The sequence below is a fragment of the Manacus vitellinus genome, unplaced genomic scaffold, assembly GCF_001715985.3.
Source record: "Manacus vitellinus isolate BGI_N305 unplaced genomic scaffold, ASM171598v3 scaffold_2_pilon, whole genome shotgun sequence".
Lineage (NCBI taxonomy): Eukaryota > Metazoa > Chordata > Aves > Passeriformes > Pipridae > Manacus > Manacus vitellinus.
In genome coordinates, this window is record NW_021940208.1 from 51,256,205 (window position 1) to 51,272,506 (window position 16,302).

General features: G+C 39.4%; 1 protein-coding gene across 1 annotated transcript in view; it reads right to left on the reverse strand.

Annotated features, from left to right (window-relative positions):
• Positions 1 to 10,741: 10,741 nt before the first annotated feature.
• EFNB2 (ephrin B2) overlaps positions 10,742 to 16,302 on the reverse strand; it is a 44,865-nt gene continuing 39,304 nt past the window's right edge. Inside the window, exons 4-5 of the mRNA XM_018071111.2 lie at positions 15,902 to 16,015; positions 10,742 to 14,583 (exon numbers count right to left, since the gene is read on the reverse strand). Coding sequence (XP_017926600.1) covers positions 14,201 to 14,583; positions 15,902 to 16,015 — 497 coding nt within the window. The 3' untranslated portion in view covers positions 10,742 to 14,200. The remainder of the gene's footprint in view (positions 14,584 to 15,901; positions 16,016 to 16,302) is intronic.

The window sequence follows — 16,302 nt, forward strand, 5'->3', positions numbered from 1 at the left end:
GTCTCTGGATTCCACTACAGAAGTCAGACACCTAAAATTTAGGTTTGAGCATTACCATGCCCACAACTCTTTTTGCATCTGAGGCACAAAGCCCTACCTCAGCTGTGCCTAAGGCTGCTTTTCCCTCCCACACCCCTTCAGACTGAGGTTTCCTGCCCTACCTTAGCAAATAAATGGATGAAGGGCATTAAAGACACAGAGTCAGAGTCTCTCCTTCATTCAGATTATAAGTATTCAAGATGGTGCCTCTGATTTTAGGGGAAATTCAGCCTCATTTCTGAGGATAGAGAGTTTTTCCAAAAGCAGGAGAAGTTTGATAAGAACTCTAGATGTATTAACAAGATAAGAAGCTTATTATTCCTCTTCACAGCAGCAGGAAGGAATTAAAAAAGCAATTAGTTCAATAGGTGACAGTTTCCTTTAATGACCCACGTAAATATGAAGTAATAAGGTCATCCAAAGTTTACACCTGTACTATTTAAACACACTGAAAGAATCATATGGAGCAATGTTGAATTCTCTGTTGACCTAGCAGTAATTTTATTCATGTTGCCATGGGGAATATACTGTCTATTAATTAGTTAATATTTTTGCATTAGTATGTAAATAGACATTTCTAGGCTAAATCAATCATTCGTCAAAGATCTGATGGGTCGGCCATGTCCTTGTCAAAGAAAATGGCTAACACTGCATTAAACAGCTAAAAATTTTTGTCTCTGTTAATGGAAAAGAGATAGAAATCTGTACAAATCTCATGGACAGATAATTCTAAAATAACAAGACAAACAAGGAAGGCTTTTGTACACTTCTTTTCCACCTTGTAGTGGAGAACTGAAAGCAGTTGTAGACACCTAAGAAACTAAAGCCGATGGAAAAAACATATGGTACAGGATCTATCATGTGACTGCCTGGATGCAAAATACTGAAGACATCTGAAAATGTCATCTGTGGATCTTGACTGTTGGTGGGAACATCTCTCACCCAGAGCTAAGCTTTTTGAAGTGCAAGGCCTCAGCTGTTTCCTTGGCACTTCCTGCTGACATCCTTGTCTTTGATGCCAGCACCAGCTCTGCCTCTTTTAGGATAAAGTACTTGTCTTTAGCATGAGGACAGATTTTTATGTAAATCTTAAACGATTTTTAACTCTTGTTCTGTTTTTTTTTCCACAGTTTGTAATGTCATTTGGCTTAATACATTTGGAACTGTGACTGTTATAAAATAAATTACTCCAAGTACTCCAGTGGGATAGTATTTTCTTCAGCTATTGTACACTTTGCAAAAATTGTCCCCACTGCCTGACCATTTGGTATAAGCCAGCTTGTTCTGGCTCTTAGGGGTAGAAACTGCACAGGTAAGTTGATTTCACAGATATGTTTACAGCATTCTTTCTTTCTTCCTTTATTCTTGCTGAGAAAAAGAAGGCTATTGATTTCCCATTATTTCTTTTCCACTGTTCTAATTTTAAGCCCTTTTTGTTATATGAACCTCAGGAGGATCTAAAACCACAGTGCTGAAAGAGTTAAGCAGGTTTTAAGCAGAGAAAATATGTGTCCTGACTTGTTGACGCTTTTAAAATACCATCTAAAAATCAGTGTAGAGCAGTCAGCACTGGCTCTGTCACTGAACATAGACAGCAATACTTTGCAAAGAGCACTTTATTGTTCCAGTACACTAAAAGTGTATTTTTAAACATCTGGAGCCATGAAAGCTGTTCAGCTGAGACTGTTCATTACAGGAGGAGGCAGGGATGGCAAGCAGCCATGGGATCAACAATGTAACACCTGGTTTCTGACCTAAAGTGGCTAAGAAACTGAAGATCTCATCATTGGCAGCCACAGCTTCCCTGCAACATGATCTCTTCTCTGATATATTTGTCTAGTGCTCTTTTTAGGCCTCCTGTAGGCTTTTGCTCGAGAAAAAAAAAAAAAAGCCTCTGAATTCTTTCTTTCCCTGTAGAAACTAACTGGCAGAGAGATAAAAAACAGAGTATGAAAGACAGTAAATGGATCTCAGCAGGAGAAGCCCCGTTCCCCTTACAATGACCAGCCAGTGTGTCTGTTGCTCCAGCGCAGAAATTCAAGTCTTGTCTTTAAAATCACCAGGCATCTTCTAGACCTCATGGATTCCCTAATTTTTCCTCCAGTTCCACATTATAGCATTCACGCTTCCTGCTACAGGGGTCTAACCATATCAAATGTTTCTCAGTCTGCCAGAAGGCTTCCTTACAAGTACCGTATATTTGTTTCAGTCTTACACACTTCCATACATTTTTTGGTATAGACATGTACAAAGTCAGTGGGAATTATGTCTGTGTACGGCAGAGCTGAATGCAGCCCCAGATTTATTGTGTCATCCAGTATTTGTAACACAATAGCATTTGTCAAAGTGCCAATGTGAAGTGCAAGTGGATTTCAAACAGCTGTAGTGCTGCCATATGCTGCCCTTTGGTTAAGCCATGACTTAAAGTTCAGCTTCCCATTTAGAGCAAAAATTGACAGATTCATCTCTTTTGGATCTTCAGAAGCAGTCAGGCTCTTTGCTGTGCCTTTTCTCATCTAAACACATCTAATGGGCGTTGCTGACACCTCCCCCTGACCTTGGACCCAGCGGGTGCCTTGATTTCTGAAAAAAAGAAACCTCCTCATGGAGTCTGCTGTCTACCATTAGTGAAGTGCATGGGATCTCAGCTCAAGCCAAAAGCTCAGAGGACAGCTTACAAACAGCCACATTGCCAGTAAGACCCGATTTCCCACTTAGGACACATGCTGAACTGGGACAATGTCAGAGACCTCAAACAAGATTTAAGCGCTACAGGTGGCCTTGCAGTCTCTTCTGAGACATGAGCCATACCTCCATATTAAAGGGGAATTCCCTAAATGTCAGATTTTGGGATATCCTTGATCTACCTCTCTTATTTAACAACAACAGGATAATGCCTCTGCATGTAACCGGCAAGGCTGGGCGAGTAGTGTTACAGCCTGACTCCCTAGACCACTGCTTCATGAATTTTAGTATACTAGAGGCTCTTCTGAATAATAGCAGTTCACCTACCAAAAGTGATAAAACGCCAAGAGAAATGAATGACAGACTCAAGATACCTGGAAGGGCACTAACCTGAAATCATAGATCCATACCTCTGTTCTGAGTCACGCTGGCTGTGTATGTAAACCTTGGACTCCTATGCCCCTGGTGAATGACCTAAACTGCGTGTTTTCAGAGGTGATGGAGATGGTGACAGTCTGGCTGCAAGCAGGGATCTTTAGTACATGGGAAAGGACGCAGACTTAGCTCAAAGTGTGGTCTGTCTAAAAAAGATGGATTGAGAAATAAAGCAAATTTTTAGTACAGCAGTGATTCATGTGGTTTGTGAGGAAAAAAAATGGGTTAATAGGCTTATTTGAAAACACAGTTTTATGTAATAGGTTGGAAGATACAACAACAGAATATTCAGAGAAATATTTTCCATTAATATATTATAATGGAAACATCCTGATTTTGCTATAGAGAAACATAGGTAGAAACCTCTTAAGATTGGTGACTGCAGCCAAAAATATAATCCTCTCTTTCTGGATAGGATACCTAAGAGGTGCTGAGCAGTTTCAAATCCTACTACTATTAATGCAAGCTTAAAGTGCTTTAGCACCATCCAAGATGTTTTACAGGAGTGGTTTCCCACAATGCTGTGGGCACAGTAATTGGCCATGATGGCATCCAAACTGTTCCTCATGCAGTTCCTCTTCAGCTTTTCTAAGATTATCCTATAAGAAAAAGACAAGCAGTTTCAACTAGCAAACTATATATTACCTCTTTCTTTCCTTTTAAGGGACAAAGTAGATAAAGGAGAGTTCACAGTACAAAAATAATAATTTTGTTTGGGGCACGGAAAATTCACTAAATGGAAATAGACTGAGAAGCATGGGTACCATAAGAAAGAGAATGAGATGAATGAGTGTTATCTTTTTTTTTATAAGGTAGAAATATGCTAAGAGGTGATAGAACTTAGGAGCTGATTTCTCTGTCTCAGAAGGAATAGAGAAAGTTTCAAAGGTGGAAAGCTAAAAACTGATCAAAGAAAACACTCTTTTATATGATGTGTGACTGAACCATAAAACTCACCTCTACATAAAGACACTCAGGTCTGGAATTTACGGAGATTAAAAAAGATCAGAATTTCAACACTCATTAAGAGAGCTCAGAGCTCTGATTTTCAGAGCCTTTAAAATAAAAGAACTTGGTACACTCAGTGATACACACTTAGATAGGATATTTGCAAGAGCCATTATTTCTACGGAACTTGGAAATGTTACTAAATGGGTCTTATATTTGATAGGGATTTAATTGTCACCTGATTTATGTCTGTCAATTGGTTGGTAATCAGAGGCCAAATTCTTCAGGGCCCAGAAATAAGTCAGCTGCATCAACAAAAAATTCCACTTCAGGCTTAAGAAGTCCCACTTGGATCAGACACTGTTCTAGAAGCCTGCAGTAACGTTAAGTGGAGCCATCAAATAATAAATAGGAAGTATAAGCCTTCACAGATCTCCTTCTGTGACCCAGAAACAGCCTCTACAGAGAAGCCAATGACTACCTCCGAGTCTGCAGAAGATGCTGCTGTGACAGTCACAGCTGTTTATCCCTGCCTCCACGATTCTTACCACCTGTGAAACTTCCAAGGGTTTAATTAAGGCGGATCCTACTCATTGTTCCTTGCAAATCATGTCTGGCAGAGCACTCAGCAGCGGGACAACAGATGAGCTAATGCATGCCAAAAGCCCCGGATCAACCTCCACGTGCTGTGCCTTCCTTACATGTTCAGCCCACTTCCAAGAAATCTTTTGAATTCCAAGCAGTTGCTGTCACAGCCGTGTACACAAAGCTGAATGAATGAGCCTCATCACGTTCAGCTTCAGTCCTATATCTGACACACTTGGTGCCACAGCAAGAGCCGTGTGAAACTCCTGCCTTGTGCAACATGGAGCAGCTCTTCTCTTTGAGAAGGGGTAATCAAAGTGTTGGGGATTGAGACTTTGCCACCTCCCTGCGGAAGCCTGAACAGCCCACACTAATCCCTCACTGCTGGTGACCAAAAGAGAGAAAATAAAATCAGCCTGTCTAACTTTCGTGGCAGTGATGAGGCTTTTCTGGAGCAAGGTGTGCTGGTTTTGCAATCTGTTAGTAGCATGACACAGTTAAAATGCAAGATATCTCTCAAAAAACTGACGCAAAAATGAGTCTTCCAAGACTCATCTGGATGCTTGTAGGCATCTATTAATGGTGTCTTGAGCGAGAGGACTCTGTGGAAACACTGCAAGTAGCCAGCTACACAGGGAAACAAAAGTGTTGGAAAGCTTGACAAATATAGTTCTGATACTATCTTTGAAATATTTAGGCTGGGTGAAAAATCTGAAGCAAAAACACGTGCTGTTTTAAAATGCAACACTAGAACAGAGTGGAGGGAAACTGACAAAAGGGATTTATGTCTCTCCTGCAGGAACAATGTCTTAGTATAAATTCCTTGTATTGTGTGTAATCACATAGGTTACACCTACTAGTGGTCAAAGTATCCAGACTTCTGTTTTATCACTGCTCATCAGAAGAGATCGAAAGGACAAAGCTACATAAAAAAGCCCCAAGCTGGCTGCCACCTGACTGGTGCACTGGCAGTAAAACCAACAGCACTTTCTGCTTCCTGCCTTAAGGAAATGAAACAAAACCAGATATTGTTTATTGCCAAAAGTGATTCTGTCTTCCAAATATGCTCGTTCAATTTTGAGCTGCACATCAACAAGTGCTTCTTAATTCTGCTCAAATGATGCTTTCCAAAGTGAACTGCTTACACTTTTCTGAAAAGAGATTTTAACAGATTTAATAATTTTTCTTAAATTACAAGAAATGAGACAAAACCATCTGAGATATTTTTAGTTTAATGTATTGATGAATGGAAATATAAAACCAAGTGGATTGAAATGAGTTATATTTAAATTGTATTTAGGAATTTTACTGCATGCTATTTTCTTTCAGATGCAATTGAATAAATACAAAAGGAAGAGATAAAGCCACATAAAAATTCAAACTAAAGCTGATTGAAAAATAAGGGGCTTATAAGAAAATACACTCTTGATACAAGGATTGCTCCTGTGTTCCATCAGAACTTTATTTTTTTTTCCAGGAAAAAGTTGTCACTGGCTGAAATCCAGAGCCAGCCATATAAAGAGGAAAGCCTAGCACAACATTTGAAAAGAAACTTTCACGGTGAGCAACAAAAGCTTTGTCTTGAAATGAAACCTTATCTGGAAAGGTACAAAGCGCCAGCAAAGGCTTTGGGATGGGCAGGGCTGGCATACTGAGCAGGTGATCAGGGCATGGCATCAGGATATGCCATAAACAGGCTGAAGGAAAACAGCCATCCTTTTCTAAACAGTAGAAATTCGAGAAAAGACCTCCAGACCCAGCCATATAGATCTCTACAGCTTGGGCACTGTTTTGAGGCTTAGAAAATTCACATGTGCTTTGTTTGTTATGTACAAAAAGAAAACATAAGACATAATGAAGGAAAGAGTGTGAAGCAAAAGCAGCACGTGCAATTATTTTCAGCTCTTGCACCATCATTTGAATCTCCCCAAATCTTGGGATTTTTCAGAGTGACATAAAGAACTCTTTTGGCCTTCTGGCCTTACATCCTACCATATTCCTCATGGTGATGAAGGCTATAATGCTATTGATTCTGCATAATTACTAAATTATTCATGTGATCATATGTTTCCAATATCTGAGTTTAAAGACAATCAAAATTAGATATGCTGATTGAATTAGGAGATTTGGAAGCACTGGGAACATGGCATGTGGAGGATGAACAGATACTGACAGGGCACAGCTGACCTGCTGGTTACGCATATGGAACAGAATTGAACAAAAAAGTAGGAAGGAATGAGTTTAAATATTAAAGAGAGGACAAAAAGACACATTAAAATGTGAACAATTTTTATTACACGTTTTCTAGTAATCCAACCTACTTTTAATGAACAGATACAGCAAATTGCTGATAATGTTCAATAAACTACAAATAACAATTTTTATGGCATTTAATAGCAGTCTTTTATAAAAGCAAGTAATTGTTGGTATGTTTTTGAGTACAGTCTTCATACTATTCAGGACAACACTCTTATAAAGCATTTTCTCATAGCTAAGAGCTATAATAACATCTGTATAAGTATCGCTTATGCTTGTGCAATTCTGAACTGTGATAAGTAGGATCAGATATCAAACTGAACTATGTTAATTCATATCCACTGAAGGTCTGATCTAGAAGAAACTATCCTCCCACCTTCAATGGATTCTCTATATTATTAATTTAATAATTGCATTTCAGCAGTCTAAGCACATGAGACTCTGTCAATGCACTTACGAAAACACAAGTCCTGTTCCAGGGGTCATGACAGCTGTGCACAAGGTTCTTTGCTATTTGGAAATTGAATAGTCCTACAGTTATTCAATTCTTGCAGATCTTTGATCTCTTTTTCACAGGATCCCAGGTTGCAGAAAACACTGAGTTCTGGTCTGGGTTCTCCATCCCATCTAAGCTCTGTCTTCTTTCAGTGTCTAGCAGAACAACCTGGCCTGATCTCCTCATCTACCTGAAACAACAACTAATACTTACCAAATACTACACTTATTTGCCTTTCATCTGTCAATATTTTTCTTCTGCTTGCTGAGACCTGTTTTACACCAAAGTCTTTCCCAGAGCTGTTTCTCTACCTCCCTCCAAAGCTGTCACCTTGCTCTGATTTCTCCCTGGGATTTTGTCATTGCAGATGTTCCCAGCCTCCTCCTCAGAAAGTCAGCACCCTCTCACACACCTTCCCTCTCCCTGCCTCCTCCCTCTGCTCCACAGGCCTTTCTCCAGGAGCAGCCACTTGCAGCTCATCCTCACCGTGCATGGTCAGGCTCTTGCCCCTCCTTCTCAAGAGGGTTTGCTATGGATTACATTATCCTTTAATTAAGCATCAAAGTATTACGAGTCACGTAAAAGACGGATATTATTTTGTGTCATAGACAATAGCTCAGTCAGCTGAATCCAGTACCATTTGGATTATGAATGGCACAATCATGAATACACTGTGGTATATGCTCCAATACTCATCTTTTTCCAAACCAAATATTGCTTGATTTCTGGTGTGATTCTTCATGTAATGACATGCCAACTGCATAAGGAGTATGTTTGGTGTTTTCAAACCCCGGGATTTTTGCCCACCAAAATTTGTATTGTGGTCATGAAGATGGAGAGTGTCACTTAGAAAGACCGAGTTTTCATTGTCCTTTGTTTTGCTAACCACTACAAAATTTTAAGCTTTACTGCAAAAAGAAAATTTACAGTGCCCATAGAATCAAAACGAGTGTGCTGCTGACTGAGCGAGCATTTGATCAATGCATCACAGAAAAGCTAAAGAGACAGGCCAAAGAAGAGGTATAACATTTTAAACCTAGGCAGTAACACTGTTATGCTTAATTTGTGAGGCACTATTTTATGTAACAGATCTTATTCCACTCTAGATGGATAACAACTGTGAATCGTAATTTTATTTTCCACTTAGTGGAGCCTATTGACTTGGACTAGATCTTGCCAGAGAACCAGTTTTGTCATAAAGGCAGTAAATTCTGTGCTCATTTTGTGTTTGTTTGATAATTAATAGTGCAGTGTTAGCAGCAGGACAAAATGCAAGTATGATTGCTTTTTTTCCTCTGGAAGATATAAAAGATCTAAGTCAATGACTTTACGCTGAGTATCTAAGGCACATATCTTTTACTAAAATGAGTTCAGCAGATTCAATGGAGGTTCTTTTCTGTTTGGGAAGGTATGTGTGCAAGGCACTCCCATTAACCAAGCATCCTTGGCCCCAGGCACAAATATACAGATAGTTACGCTGGCAACCATTTTTTCCCCCAGTGGAGACAGGGTTTATAGCAACACTGATTTTCCCTTATTGCTATAACAGTGACAAAAATAGGTGAATAAGAATAGAGTTCTTTACGTCACGGGTGTCAGTATACATGCTAGTTATAAATATAATAAAAGAATTATATATTTGTTTGAAAAAAGAGGCACAGTAATAAAAATGCCATGTAAACTTGACACTACCTTTTTATCAGCATCTTCCTGTATTTACCAACGCTTAAAATAAAAACAATAGCCTTAGCCTTCACTAAGCTAGAGCCACAGCTCTAACAGATGGCTGTGCCAGACAAGCTTTCAGCATAGACCAGACCTGAGCACCTCACAGCAAATTAACAACATGGGAACCCTCACGCCAACTCACCAAGATGAGCAAGTGAAATCCTGTGTGTAAGTGCGAAGCAGGGAGTAAAAGCTCAGTCTAGCCAAAGATCTGTGTGCTCACAGAACACAAGTCTACCTCCTTTCAAGTAACTTACAGACATAAATGGAGGATTAGGCCCCAGTGCTTTACTGAGATGCCAGAGGATGTTCATAGGCTCCACTGTGAGCACACATGCCTTCTGCTGGACCAAGTCAGTCTCCCAAGGACATCTGTAGCAGTCAGAAGGTAAGTGCCACAGTGTGACTTTCCTTTTAAGGTCAACTTCCAGCACAGATTCTGTAAACTGGACCTCTAAAATGAGTTCCATCAGCAAACTGTCATGCTAGTCCAACCATCCCCCAGTCTGAGATTTTCTGCATGTGCTATTTCAGAGTACTTGTGCCATCGCGACATGCTAAGTGCCTTTGCCATACAGTCATGTTTTTCTGATTATTCACAAAAGAACAAATAATTTGACAAATGGGAATTGCATGACCCATACTGTGAATAGCCAGTTGCCTTTCTTCAATGAAAATTTTATGACAAATTGGCATCTGCTGTTAAAGTGACAAATGTATCTTTGCCCTCTGTAGACCTTCCCACCTGTTACTCCATGGATGATCATGCCATTTACGTGCTGCTAACAAACTGCATGGTGCTTCATTTTCAGGGTGACCAAGCTTTGTCAGAAAATTAAGGTATTATTTATTAAATGAATTTGTTATTCTAGTGAAAATTACAGCAGCACAACCATAGATCTTGTATTAAGGCTTGTGCTACCTGCACATGTTGGCCTCCATCTCCCTTAAGGTGCAGTAAAGCAGAGACAGGACAATGCAGGGCCCCACTGAAAGAACCATACAGAGATGTTTTAACTTTGCAGCATTTCTAATCCTTCATCATCCTCCTAAGGTCTTACATCTCCTGTCCCTTCCTGCTCAGCTCTGTCATCCCAGGCTTGCTGCTTCCCCTCCTCTGGAGAAGCAGTGACAACAGTATCCAGAAGGCTTCAGGTATATTTTTTTCTCTGATTCTGGTCACAGTGTAAGTCCACCCTAAAATGTCTGGGAATTATTTGTGTGGTTATAATCTCACCTCCAAGATCATCCAGGCAACCAGGTTACTGCACCTGATTGGAGTTCACTGACTTCCAAGGGCATAAGATACCCAGGTGTTTTCTAAAATCTGCTGATATATGTAAGAGAGTGTCTGGGAAAGAAGTAGGTTAACACAAGTCAGTGTATTATAAGAAGCTTTCTTTCCTATAAACAACTAGCAATCAGGTTGGAGAGATGGGGGAGAGGAGAAAGGGAGAAATGGGAGGGAGGCAGGCATGTAGGCAATCTTGGTGGCTTTCTTATTTATTTTAATCTTTTAAAAAAGAAAAAAACTGCAAAACAAAAGAAGAAAATACTTAGAAGGCAAGGTTTCCATAGGAAAAAAATATTTTATTTTTTAAGAACAAATTCAGTTTGAAACAGACGTGGAATGTGATTTTCATAATTTCCATTTTCTGGGAACTAATTGCAGTGTGGAACTAAAGCAGATTTCAAACTTATGACCGGCTAGTTTTAATACAGAACAAAACAAACAAATAAAACCAAAAACAAACAAAACAAACAAACAAAAAAAAAAAAAAGGAAAGAAGAATATTTATAACTCAAGCATAATACTGTGTTACTTACAAACTGGACAAAGAAATTCTTAAATAAATATTCATGGTACACAATTTCAGCACAAATATGCGGCAATTTGGCAACCTTTTATATCATTTTTTCCTCAATACAGTGCAAAGGGGAATGACACTGCCTTTAGACAAGCTGTAGCTAAATACATTGCAAAATTCAAATTTTATACAAAACATCTTGCTCAGACTTTATAAAAAACCAACATTGCTCTATATACACAATCTGGTTAAGAAAAGCCTTTTTTGTCTTGTTTTCATGTAGTTTTTTTAATTATTTAAAAAGGTGAATAAGGCTACTGTAACACCCCAAATCCATATACAGTAAATCTGAACCTATTTACAGCATCTTCAGTTAGACATGATGGTGCAAATTCCAATTCAGGTGACTAGGGATGATCATACAAGCAAGGCATTTACAGTAATTTTTCAAAGCTGGACCAACGTCAAAGAAAGGAACAGTTGGTAGATTGTCATAATTCTGCACCAGACACAAAACAGACGCACAGTACATTTTTTTTCAGTTGGTTGCAGGTTGCTCTTGAGCAATTAATCTGATTATTTTTTTCACAGTTTAGTATGTAACTAGAATGTGGCCAACTGACAAAGCATAGACATGATTTAATAAAATTCAGTATCAGTAAACCCATCTTTTCCCTTCCTCCCCCTCCCCCAAAATAAAATCTTAATGACTTACAAGAGAACCTTGTATGGATGGATTCACAGAAAGGAAAGGTTGTTGAAAAGAATTACATATGTACTGTAGTTAGTCACCATGGTAACCTTCCACAGAACCATGGGTTGAGATTTTTTTTGTTTTTGTTTCTCTCTTTTGGACCAACATCTCAACATAATCCTCAGGTTCAGAAAACAAAGAGAGTGATCATTTCTATAACAGATTTTTTTCTTTTCTTTTTTTCTTTTTTTTCAGGGGCTCACTGGACGTCTGAGAACCCTAAAATGCTGTTGCTACATTTTCTTTCCAAATCAGAAAGCAAAGTGTTACCATAGTAACATGACTATGTTAGAAATGTCTATTTGCATAGCACATATAAAAGTAGAGTTTTTTTACTTCCTCCCCAGGGTGGGAGCTTTAGGGGAACAGCCATGCTAAAGAGAAAACTTTAACCTGAAACCTCCCTCTACGAACCTCAACAAAATCTACAGAACACATCAGCCTGTAAGGCAAGGGAAATCACAACACAGAAAATAAATGCCGGCACACCTTGTCACTGTTAAATATGTGATGCAGCAACATTGACTTCTTGATATTTTGGGCCTTACATTTCCTAGTTTTCTCTTATAAGATGCTTTGGAATTTTTATTTTTTTAAATGTGCTCCCATTGTTATTTTTGGATGGCTGATTTTTTTTTTTTCCCAGAAGTAGTTTATTTTTTTAAAAAATGTGTGCGTATGCATAAATATATATGCATATGTATGCATATATAAATATATATATGTGTGTATATACTTATATACACACACATTTATATATGTAAAATGATAAGAAGTTAAGACTATGTAATTGCCGCAAATGAATTTCACATCTTCTGGTGTAGATTCTGTGCAATCTCAAAATATATATTAGTAAAAAAACCAAACCAAAATAAAAAGTAAGAAAAAATGAACGAAAGAAAAAATCTCACTTTATATCCCTTGTGTTCTATACACCTATTATAAATAAGACATATTTTCCTTCTCCATCTCAGTGTCATAATTTATTTTATTCTTATGGACTGAAAGAGGTTTGCCATATGTGCTTTCACTTTGCAACAGAGCACCAATGAACGGCTGTGTCAGTCACAGTACCTACACTCACTGTGCAGGGACAGCACAACAATAAGCCAAAGTGCCAAAAGGGTCAGTCAGAAAGAAATTCTGCCTCACTTTTAGAGATGAGAAAGGTTTTGTGGTTTGTTGCCTTTTTTTTTTTTTTTTCCACAACTTCACCAGTGATAGAATTAGCTCATTTGACCCGTTGGCTTATAATCTTCTTGGTCAGACTTGGCTCTCTGCTATTTTCTTAAATGCTTTCCCTGTGTTTACTATAATCTGATAGTATAGCAGCTGAGTCTGCTTAAAAGTCACCCAAAGCAGACTGTGTTTTCCCTACAGCTTCAAAGCTGTGTATCTTATTGCCAGTACCACATCAGCCCTGCCCTAATATAATCCTCAGCGGCCTGCTATTGTCTTGTCTTCTCCAAGCTTGTTCACTTACTAACAATACCCCTCTGTTCTACTGTATCGAAGGTTCTATTTTTTTCTGCACACTGGTATTTGATAACCAAGAATTCCTTCAAATGCAGCCTTAATCCACTGTGCATGTTATTGTGTTTCCTACCTGCCTCTTAAAACTTAGCATACCAAAGTGCTGTGCTACCTAAATGTATTGTTTTTTACTTCCCAGCTTCTATTTTTGAGGCAGCAATATTCAACTGCAATCAGCCCTTCCCTCCACCACCCAGTCCTGCTCTTGACTTTGTTGACAGCCTAACTATTTGGCTGGAAGGCTCCTTACTATCAAACACAATTTTTATAAATGCATTACCCATTCGAGTGAGGCTGCTGTAGCAGATGGATGGAGTGCGGATCTCCAAACATTAATGTTCCATTAGTGATTCAGGAGGTGGAGTGAAAGGAAATCTTATGTGAAGGATGGCAGAGCCCTGGATAACAGAAACAAATGGAACAGTGACGGACTAAAAGCGAGAGAACTTTAACAAGTCTTACTTAGACACCAAGGTCTGTGTGACAAATCCAGTATGCACTGAGAGAGACACACAAAAGTCAGAAGATTGCATTTCAAGGTTGATATATCCTAGAGCACCTTCCCAGGATGCCTAGAGCTATTAACATCCACGGATTGCTCCATCTTCCCTTGGCTTTTGTACATGCCTGAACGCCCGCAGCACATGGCTTTGAGGATGATGAATGTAACAAGAGTACAGCAATCAGAATGGGCATCTTCTACATAAAAGTCTTCCAGCTTTTAGTGAATACTTATTCACTGAGATAGGAATTCTACAGACTAGGTAAGCTGTCCAGCTCGCGTTGGTTCCTGGAGAAAGAGCTGTTGCTTTCTCCCCCCTGTGCTTAAGTCAATGCTAGCGCACCAGGCATCATCACAAACCCCAACAGAAAGCATTTGACCAGTGAGTTTCCTCTACGACTCAACTGTACCACAGAGATGGTTGTGTGTTTTCAGACCTTGTAATAAATGTTTGCTGGACTCTGAGGAGGCATCTCTTGAACTATGTACACTGGATGTCCATAGTCGCCGCTGACCTTTTCATAGTGGGGGCAAAAGACACTGTCTGCAGTCCTTAGAGGAATGATAATGTCACTGGGCTCAGAACCATTGTTGTTGCCACTGCGTTTTGGGGTGGCTAATGTACTAAGTGATAGAGTTGTCGTGTGTTGCGGGGAATGCTTCCTGTGTCTTCTCCGGTACTTCAACAAAAGAACCACCAAAGTGATGATGATGACGATGAAAATGATGCACCCTGATGCAATCCCTGCAAATAAGGCCACCTCTGAACCCAGTATACTGGAATGCCCAGCCTTACTGCCATCTGTGCTAGATCCTGGAAAGAATGGAAATACAACAGACAAAAGTTATTGCCATCCTGCAACTCGTTTACGTTGCTTAAAAATGTGTAGAGTAAGCAACACTAGAAGAATCAACTGACAGCTAAAGTTTGACAAACCAATTACCCTGTTAGATAGCTAAATGCAAACAGCCAAAGTCAGCAATCAATATTAAACAAGACTTTGTGTCTGTTGGTCTCACTTTTGTGCTGCTCCCAAACCACTCTGTTCCATACATCATCATCCATCAGCGGTGAGGACTGGCACTGACAAGGCAGCCTTTGATGCACACTGCATCTTTTAACAGATGCTGGCCAGCCCCGGGCACAAGAGAGGGGTGGGATAGGACTGGAATTGAATATAACACAAGGAAATGACAATTTGGTGCCATCACACCACCATATTATTTGTTACAAAAATTAAACAAGTGCTTACTTGACACTTTCTCTCTTGAAAGTTTGAACCAATTTCCCTCTCTTGATGCTCACTCACAATGGAAGACTGATACAGATGCTACATTCACATAATTGTTAAATCTTCCTACCAGAGCCTCTGTAGGAATCAGCGAAGCCTACTTAGTGACCACTCCATCAAAGACTCATTAGCCCAGCAACTAATGACAGAGCTAGAAAGGAAAACCTGCAGCCTTTTTCAGGAAACCCAGAACCATCTATCAGCAAGTTTTGCTTTTGTAGCATTCCCAATTCACTGAATTTTCTTCTGGACACCTTCAGTCCTAAGAGTTAGTTTTTTTCTTGTTCACCTAACAAATGCAATGCATTCTGAAGGCATTTGTTTGGAATCATGTGTTTATTTTGTTTAGATAATTATTAGAAAAAAATAAATCTTTGCATTTAGTAAAAGACCAGCCATGTGTAGACTTTATATGGTCAGCTAAAAGATCAGGATATTAATTATAGATGCCTTGAAATAAACTTCATAAATGGCTGTCGAGAACCACTTGATAATGTATTATACGGGAAGAGAAAGATCTCTATCTGTTCATCTGCCACAGTACTAGATGTAAGGCAGCACTGACCGCTGTAAAGTTGCTTAGCAAATGTCCTATCCAAAAACTTTCCTGTAAATGAGTGATACTGTCACTAGATATAATGAACTTCTACAGGAGAGTGGAAGAGGGGACAGAGCGGCTGTTGCCAAAACTTGCAGCTCCAAGACACTATCAACTGGAGCATCAGAACTGGCTTATGCTTCATCTCACTATGAAAATGTTTGCTTTTCTGGCACTTTAATGGTAAAGTAAAATGCATTTGGGGACAAGGAGGAGACATCCTGGAGTCCCACCACACCTACCTGAGTGGTCCTTCACAAAAGGGCTGGTGGTGGAACTCTTCCCATTGGTGCCAGCTTCCTGCTCAGGGCGCTTGGTGGGATCCGTGTGCCGGGGCAGCCCTGCCGAGTTGGGATCTGGGGGAGAGAAAGACGACTCATGCAGCTTTGGCACTTGATGGTATGAAGCCTTACATGCCAGCTCTAAGTACCTCGTGAGACACAAATGGTTTAGCAGAAGAATCTTTATGCAAAGGACAGGAAGATATAACAACATAATTTTCCTTTTAAAACAAAATGGTTATATTAAGTTATTTCAGATGTTTAAATTGTGAGGCCATCTGCAGAAACTATAAGGACTCCTGTGACTGGTAAGAAAAGCTTTGCAGATGACATTTCAGTTTAACTGAGGAAGTTGACTGACT